This window comes from Neofelis nebulosa, chromosome 15, assembly GCF_028018385.1.
Source record: "Neofelis nebulosa isolate mNeoNeb1 chromosome 15, mNeoNeb1.pri, whole genome shotgun sequence".
Lineage (NCBI taxonomy): Eukaryota > Metazoa > Chordata > Mammalia > Carnivora > Felidae > Neofelis > Neofelis nebulosa.
The window spans coordinates 74,757,126-74,765,783 of NC_080796.1; the positions used below are offsets into that span (position 1 = coordinate 74,757,126).

The 8,658-nt window shown below is 65.0% G+C and overlaps 1 protein-coding gene across 3 annotated transcripts; it reads right to left on the reverse strand.

Moving 5' to 3' along the window:
- Positions 1-1,371: 1,371 nt before the first annotated feature.
- EFNA4 (ephrin A4) lies at positions 1,372-8,600 on the reverse strand. 3 transcript variants are annotated; one of them, XM_058702065.1, is made up of 4 exons: positions 7,432-8,600; positions 5,091-5,386; positions 4,703-4,771; positions 1,372-1,647 (listed from the first exon to the last, which is right to left on the reverse strand). In XM_058702065.1, exons 1-4 carry the CDS (start codon positions 7,542-7,544, stop codon positions 1,529-1,531), a joined length of 597 nt encoding a protein of 198 aa, XP_058558048.1. In that variant the 5' UTR covers positions 7,545-8,600; the 3' UTR covers positions 1,372-1,528. The 3 variants fall into 3 exon arrangements, with proteins under 3 accessions (XP_058558048.1, XP_058558047.1, XP_058558046.1); XM_058702064.1 differs by lacking the exon at positions 1,372-1,647 and adding an exon at positions 3,506-4,233; XM_058702063.1 differs by lacking the exon at positions 1,372-1,647 and adding an exon at positions 3,506-4,233 and having other exon boundaries at positions 4,699-4,771.
- Positions 8,601-8,658: the final 58 nt, after the last annotated feature.

The following is an 8,658-nucleotide window of genomic DNA, read 5'->3' on the forward strand; positions in this document are numbered from 1 at the left end:
AGAGAGGTCCAGACAGCACACTTACACACTCTCACACCTACGTACAGATGCAAACATGAGCCCCAGGAGGGCACAGGCTGAGCACGGACCCACTCGGACCCACACACACACACACAGGCACACTGGGTTCTCCACATCCCCTCCCCGCTTAAACTTTGCCCTTCAAAGCCCAAGTCTTCTCTGAGAGCCCACTTTCCCGTAGCACTTCATTCGTGGCTCTGTAGTGGCATTTGCACTTGGCATTATAATTATTTGTTGGACAATGTGTCTTCCGGAGTAATCTGAAGAATCTTTCAGGGAAGGGATCTTGTCTTATGCAAGTGCCTACCCCCAGCACGCAGCATGCAGCCTGGTGTTTAGTTAGTAGAGTAGGGAAGGGGATTCGCAAGTCATTGCCGAATTGATGCGCGGGGAAGAAAGACACCCAGCCACTGGGCCGGCCGTGTGTGGAGTCCCCAGCAGCACACAGCATAAGCAGTGCCCGCCGCAAAGGCCTCTGGCCCAGACTTCTGGCCCTCCCCCCGCCCCCTGGCCCCACTGCCTCCAGGCTTCCTCAAAGGGCCTCCTCTCCGCCCCTCGGTTCCGGGGTGAGACCACGAATCTAAACTCCACCTGAGGGCTGGCAGGCAAGCTAAGGGTTAATGACACCTCATTAGCGTTTAATTGGAGGCAGGAAGCTGTCCTGGCACCAGACAGGTGGGCAGGCCCGCCCCTGGCCGCAAGCAGGCGGCCCTAGTCCCAGCACCCTGCTGGGCGTGTGGGTGACTTGGCCCCGGAGACCCCCGCCCAGCCCCGGGCACCTCCCCCACCATTTGCTTTGTCAGTTTAGTCTCTAGGCGGTAGGGACCAGCCCTCCCCATCTGTCAGCAGACGTCCAGGGGGAGAGGCGGACTTCTCTTTCCGCTCTTGCTAGGCTGCGCCCCCTCGCACCCGAGGGGACACCGCCGGCTGGGAGAGGGGTGGGGTGAGGAACTGGAGAAAGAGAGAGATTACGGAGCTGCTGAGGGATAAAGTCGGGATACAGACGCGCGACAGGGCTGGGATGTGGGGCTGTCTGCTCAATTTGACCTTAAATGAAGAGAATGCGAATGAGGTGCAGACGAGATGCAGAACAGGAGGTTCTCAGAATTAGCATTCCGAGCGGCGGCGGCTCTGCACCCGCGACCCCAACGCCGTCGCCCGTACTCCCCCAGCCCCCAATCTGCCTGCCCCGGGCGAGGGGCACTGACCATTACTTTGAGTGAGAAAAAGATCTCCAGAACGACAGCAGCTTGGTTGGGCCAGGGCTGCGGGACCTGGGGGGGTCTGGGCTCCACCCCGCCTCCCCGCCCCCAACCCAAACACCACCCAAGCTGCCTCCGGAGCTCCGGCAACGACCACTCTCCGGGTTACGGTCGGACGCACCGTCGGTTGCTATGGGGACCCCCTCCCCACGTCCAGGCCTGAACCAATGGGCATCACCGCTGATGACCTCATGCCCCAGGCCCCAGGATTCAATTGGCTACTTGGAAGCCAGGGTGCCCTTCTCCTACTGCGTCACCGCTGGGAATCCCCCGACGCCCCCAGCTGCAGTGGCCTGCCGGAAGAAGGGCGCTGGGAGCCCACGATTTGGTGAATGAATGAACAAGTAGAGGAAGGAAGGAATCACTGAAAGAGAAGAAAAAAAGGGAGGGGTCACACAGCCCAAACTTGGGGATTTCGCTTCTGCGCCCCCGGAAAGCGTGGGGCAGGCCCCCGGGTCGCAGAGTCTCCCTCCCAGGCTCTGGCGATTCTTCGTGACGCAAAGAGGACCAGAGTCCCCCAACTGCTCGGGAGCGACCAGGGCGGGCCCAGCGAATCGAGGGCCCCACCCTGGGCCGTCTAGCGCCTCTGCGTTCAGGGGAGATCGGTGACGCCCCAAAACTCACAGGCCTGCCCAGCCTCCTGGAGCCGCGCCCCGGAACGCGCCTCGAGGCCTTCTCATGGGTCGGGCCCAGACCCGGAAGGCGGCCCCGCACCTTCAGCCCGTCTCCGCCCCGGGAGCCGGAGCCGACCGGGCCCTTGCTGTCGGGGGCACGCCCCGGGGCCGGGCCAGCTGTCCGCGCAGGGCCAGGTGTGGGGAAGGGGCCGTCTCACAAATGCCCGGCTGCCTGCCGAGGCGTCCGCACAGGCGCCCGTGGGGAGCCGGGCGGCCACCTGCCACCCGCACCCGCCTTCTCCCCGTCGGGGCCGCTGGCAGCGGGGCGAGACCCCCACGGTCCTCAAGGGGTGGGCAGGGGCTATTGAGCGGTCGCCCCCGCTCGCCCCGCTACGGTGTCTCGGGGGTGAGGAGGAGGGGGACGGCGGTGCCCTCGGTTTCCAGGGCGACGCACGGACACCACCCCCTCCCGCCCCCCCGTGACAGTGGAGACGCAGCTCGAACCCGGGACCAGAAGACCGGGCCGTGGGTCCTCCCCCAGCCCCTCGCGGGCTGGGCTGCGGGCGCGGACACACGGGTGCGCCGGCACCGGCAGACGGCGGGGGGGGGGGGGGGGAGGGGGCGGTCTGCGAGGGGCCTCGAAGGGGGGACGGGGTCCGACTGGAGCCCGCGGTGCCGCCCCCCACCCCGTAGGCAGAGCAGGGCGATCAGCGAGGCTGACCCGGGTCCGACCTGGGTGTGAGGGGTGGGGGGGGGGCTTTGCGAGGTCAGACTTCGCCCCCCCCTGCGCCCCCCCCCCCCCCCCCGCGCGCTCACACGCCGCCTCTCGCTGCCGCAGCCGGGCGAGCTAATCGGCGCACCATCCACCTATCGATCGCTGGCTCGGTGCCACGCGGGCCGGCACGGTGCCAGCGGGGGCTGCGGGGCACCGGGGCGGGCGCGGAACGGCCGCGGGGGAAGGGGCGCCCCTTCCCCTGGCTGCACCCGGGACACGTCCAGAAAGAGGGCTCTGGTCGGGTTTGGGCGGGGGGGGGGGGGGGGGGGATCACAGCCTGGCCTGCCAGAGGTGGGAGAGATGGCGTGGGGCTGAGAGCAGAGGGGGCCCTCCCTCCTCGGCCCCACCCCCTCCTCCTTATAAAAGCGAAGAACAAAGAAGCCGCTGGGGAAGGAGGCTTTGATCTGACCCCACCTTCGCAGTTCTAGGCCTGGTACCGCCCAGACTGCCCTTGGGGAGGGGGGAAGGATGCCCAGCTCGCAGGACCCAGGCGCTCTGAAACTCGGGTGCGGTCTTTCTGGCAGCCCTTGCTTTTGCCCCGACACCCTGCTTGGTGCTCCCCGGGCTTGGGCAGTGCCTCGAGCAGGTGGGCTGTCAGGAGCAGCTGCCCCCTCCCCACACAGGAAGCCAGCTAGGGAGGTGGGAGGGGGCGCCGGGCTGTACAGCTGCTGCTGGCACCCACCCCACATCGCCCAGAGGGGTGCCCTCGGCCTGGAGCCGATGGCCAGGGCACAGCTGGCACTGAGGTCAGGCAGAGCCAAAGCTGAGAGCAGAGGCCGCAGGGAGCCCCGGTGTCAGGGAAGGAGCCAGGGAAGGAGCCGGAGGGCGGTGGGTGGGGCAGAGCAACAAAAAGGGGGGTGGTTTATTGAGGGTTTGGTCCAGACACTTATAAAAATACAAACTGGCATGATGTCCAGCCTCATGGCAAGTCTGTCTTCACAGAAGACAAGCGAGTGGCACCCCCCGCCCAGGGTGGGGGGGGGGGGGATGCTGCCCCAGGGAAGTGGCCCCCAGGGTGCCGGGCACAGGCCTCAGCCTCTTCCTTGCCCTGGTCTGGCAATCCACCTGTCCCAGGGTCTTCGGTCTTGGCCCCCAACAGGCTCAAGGATTCCATCCCACCAAAATCCCAGTCCTTCTGGGGGGGATGGGCAAAGAACATCAAAGCAGCGGACGGAGACCCTGTGTTTGTCCTGCCTGGGCTCCGGGGGCGGGGGAGGGGTGCGGGGGGGGGGTGCAGGGCGGTGTGCAGCTCCCTGCAGCAACTCTTCAGCCTGTGATAAGGGGCCAGCCCCTGGAAGGTCACCTCGGACCCTCCGACCGCCCCCATCACTCTTCCATCGGTCTGGCTGGCTTGATGCTGAGGGCCCTCCTCCAGGGAGTCTTGGGAGGGCTGTCGCTCCTGGGGTGGCAGGAGGGGTCCGCTGGGCTCAGAGAATTCGCAGGAGACGCAAAATTGGGAGCAGCAGCAGCAAGAGACAGAGAGGGCTGGGAGGCCCTCCCCCTTGCCACCCAGAGGTGCCGCTCTCTCCAGGGCTTCCGACGGGATGGGCCGACTCCGACTCTGCAGGGGGGTGGCACTGATGGGCTCTCCCTGCCAGCAGCCTCCTCCCTGCCCTCCCCCTAGGCTGTTCGCTCTCGTCCCAGTTCAGCCCAGGGCTCGAAGGTTATTGCCCTGGAGATGTCGTCCCTTGGCCTGGCATAAAGGGGTACAGTTGGGGGCGCCTGGAGGGCTCAGCCGGTTGAGTGTCCGATCTGGCTCTGGTCACGATCTCACTGTTTGTGAGTTCGAGCCCCACGGCAGGCTCGCGGCTGTCAGCACAGAGCCTGCTCCGGATCCTCTACCCCTCCCCCACTCACATTTTCTCAAAAATACACGTTAAAAAATTTTAAAAAGGGGTACAGTGAAAGCTCCCACAGAGCAAAAGGCCCCACCTGGGCCCCTCAGGGTGTGGTGTTCCCAGACTCTCCCCACTACTCTCCTCACTCCCAGGGGCCCAGAAGGGCTGCCCGCCCTGCCCCCACCTACTTACTGTTCTCCTTGCAGCAGACAGACACCTGGAGCTTCAGGCAGCGGCCAGAACTCTCCGGGGCCGGTACCGCTGCGTGGTGGGAAATCGGGAGGAAGGCGTTAGCACAGGCTAGTCCGCACGCCTCAGACCCTGCTTCAGACCCTTCCGATCATCTTCTCCCAGGTCCCTGGAAAGCCTGCCCTTACCTTTGGGCCACAACCTGCTGCCAGACTCCCTGTGCCCCCATCATGTCCCCTTCCCCGGCTCCTCCTGCTTTCTCCTCCTCTTGGGAGACTCACCCTACATGACCCCCTACTCAGTCTTAGACTCAGGCCGCCTGCGCACCTCCACCCGCACCCCCCCCCCCAACCCCGGCCCCAGACACCATCAGTGTGCCTTCCTCACTCACAGATGTAGTAGTAGGTCTCTCCAGGCAAGAACTCGAAGCCAAGGGAGAAGGGTGTGAAGCGCTGAATCTTCTCTGAGAATCGAACGGGACCAAAGGGAGCGAAAGGGAGGGCGCACTCCCAGCGCTTGAAGGCGCCCGGCCCCTGGGCCTGGCAGGCCTCATAGCCCTGCCGGTCCACCATGTATAAAGCAAACGTCTCGGGGCCGTCCGGGGGCCCTGGCCCATCGTAATGCGGGCAGAAGATGTCTAGGTAGTCGTTGAGGACCAGCTCCACCACCGCGTCTCCTCCGAGCAGCCTGCAGGCATAAGGCAGGTGTGGGCTGAAGGGGCAGGGCACAGGGCACCCGGGGCGTAAGGGCCGGAGAGACCCCTCCCCATGGCCCCCGCCAGCCTCTCCCCCACCCACTGGAGAGGGAGCGGCTCGGGAGGGTCTGCGCTTCCCAGCCTGACAACTCTTGAGAGACAGTCGAGAAATGGGGGACGTAACCACTACAGGTCTTGAGAGGTGAAGGGACCGCAGTGCCCGCTAGCACGAGGCTCCCACACGAGAAGGCCACTCACCACGCCCTACATTTTCAAGTTGGAGCTGCCGCCCAGCTCTGTGGCCCCAGTGCCCAACAGAGCGTCTGGCACAGCACCCTGTACTTGACAAATGCCAGGTCTGGGGCTGCTGCGCAGCTGGGCACGGAGGGAGGGGTATGCAGCACAGTCATGGCCTCGGAGAGGGAGGCCCGGATCAGCATCCGCATCAACAGCAACAGAGAGAGAAAGACTGCTTGGCAGACCTCAGTCCAATACCGGAAAGATGCCACAGGACAGAAAAGAAAGAGGGAGTGGATGGGGGTACCTCCTTTTTGTTTTTCCAGGACAAGGAAATGTTGGACGTGGAGCAGAAGCCCTTCCAGATATGAACCAATCTTTGGCCTACTCAGGACTCCCTTCACCTCTTGGGAGCTGCCTGTGGGAGCCAGGACAAGCAGGAAGGGCTGTCACCCCCTTCCCCCTTCCCTGCCATACACACAGTCCAGCCTGACTCCCGAAAGGCCTCTCGCTATCCCTCAATGGGTGGTCTAAGGACCACCTGCATCTGGAGCTCTAATTAGAAATGCAGATTCATGGGCTCAGCTCAGACCAACTAGAACACAAGCTGGGCCTTGGCTGGATTTGTTCCAGATCATCCCTAGTGCCTGAAAAAGTGTCCTGCCCAAACACTCAATAAGCATTCGTAGATTGAATGAATGAGCCAGAAACCTCAGGGTTCGGGGCTAGGAACCTGAGTTTCTAACGAGTTCTTCAAGTGATTCAGAGGCACTGGTCTGGAACAGAGAGGGGGGATTCGGAACTGGAGGACAATAGTTGTTATCACGTGGTGCTCCTATTGTAATGACCTATGGGAGGCTGCCCTCCCTGGGGGTCTTGGGGCTGGAAGAGGCCAGAGCTGAGGTCTTATCTCCCTACAGCCCGCATCCTAGCACACGCCCTGGCACACCGCACACTGTGTAACGCCTGTCGGTGAGTGAGCAAATGCACAGTCACAGATTGTCTCAAGTATCAGAAAGGCAAACAGATGGAGAAAGCAGAGAGAGGCACGGAGAGCTGGGGAAGAAGATGAAAACACTCGAAAATACCGAGGTTCAAAGGCTTGGGAGAAAGAAATAATGATTTTTATCTGCACAGCCTGCACCTCGTTTGCACACGTGACCTCAGCCAGCCAGCCCGATTTCCCGGGGTACCAGGTGTTATGAGCCCATTTTACAGACGAGATAACTGAGGTTGGAGAGGTCAACCGACTCGCCCGAAGGTGATTCAACTGGAAGGGCTGGGCCGGGACTGGACAGAATTAGAAGGGCGGATAGTGACGGAGATGAAAGCAGAGACAGCGAATGAGATCAGGAGACGGCGAGCGCCAGAGGGGAGGCCCAGCAAGCAGGAGCTTCAACCACGCTCTTTCACGAGAGTAAAGCCCCCTCCCTCCCTCTCCAGACCGCGCGCCCCGGCTCGGGCAGGAGGGCGGGGGGATCAGCCGGAGAGAGGCCAGAAGCGAGGGGGCGGGGCTCGGAGCGCAGGCCGAGGCCCCCCCCCCACCCAGCTCCCCGCTCTCCCAGGTCCCACCATCCGCCCGCGGAGCCGGGGTCCTCCGCCCGCCCCCCAACACGTGCGGGCGGGGGGAGCCCGGGGCGCGCCTCGCCCCTCCCCTCCCCCTCCCCCGCCGGCTCAAACAAAGGAGCCCCGGCGCGCGGCCGGGCGCAGGCGGCGCCGCGCACGGAGCGAGAGTGGGACGCGCGCCCGGCCCGGGAGCGCGCAGGCCCGGCCCGCCGCCGCCTGGGTTCGGCCCGGCTACCTGGGGTTACTGGAGTTCCAGTAGACGGCGTGGCGGAGGCCGGAGCCCCCTCGCAGCGGGGAGCTGAGGAGCGCGGCCCAGAGGACAGTCCGCAGCAGGGGCAGCAGCCGCATCGCCCCCGGGGTCCGCTCTGGTCTGGTCCGGCCGGTCCCGGCCCGCTTCGCTGCCGCGGCGAGAAAGGTACAAAGTGGAGGTGGGGGGGGGGGGGGGGCGGTGCGGGGCTGGGGGTGGGGTGCGGAGACTCGCGGGCCACGCCCCCGGGTAACTTTCCACCAATGGGGGCGCACCCCCGCCTCTCCGCTCAGAGCCAACTCCTGTTAACCCCCTGCGCTCCGAGGCGCACGCCGGGTTCACCCCGCTCCGACCCCGGCTGCGCCGCGTCGCGAGGGGGCGGGAGGGGCGACGTGGTCCGCTGCTGGGAGTCCGTTTTAGGGAGGTCGCGCCTTTCATGTCTAAGTTAGTACCGGGTAGGAGGCCTTATTGCAATTTGGGGGGACTGAAATAGGAGCACGCGCCCTCTGGCCCCAAGAGGCCGGCGAGGGTCTCCAAAAGCCCGTCCGCCTCTACCTGAGAATGTTGCCCATTTTTTAATGCCGGTCCAGGGATAGCGCGAGTGTCGGAAGGGACGGATCGCCTCCTGGGATTTCGCCCGCCCCCATTCCCCCGTACAGGGCCTTAGTGGTGAGCTCGTGCCCATCTCGGGCTTGGCGCTTGCCCCCTTCCGCCCCACACCTTCGTTCTGGGCTGGGGGCCCGCGCAGCCCCATTCCCGAAAACGAAATAATGAGGCCGATTGCGCCCTATACAATGCACCTTTGTTCCCAAGCCCTCAGGTGGGGCGCGGGGTGGTGGGGGGGGGGGGGGGAGGAGGCAGGTGCACGGCCTTGGGATCGTGGGAGCCGCCGCCCCGCCCCGCCCCGGCTCCGGGGCTCTGACAACACCAGCCAGATCCACTTTTCCCAGCCACTGGTCAGGGGGTGGGGACGGCTTGGCCGCTTGGTTGATAGCCGCCTGTGGGGGCCGCGCAGACCTGGGGGCGAGGACTTGGCGACTGGCGGGTGGCACGGGGTTTTACAACTCCCCGTGGTACTGCAGTGCGCACAGGCCTCCCAGGCCGGGCAGAAACGAGCCGCGAGCATCCCGGGGACACGCGCCGAGCCGGCCGCGGACTCTCGCCTTCCCCGGCCCGCCTTCGTCCGAGGTGGCAGCGCCTCCTGGCGGACAGACC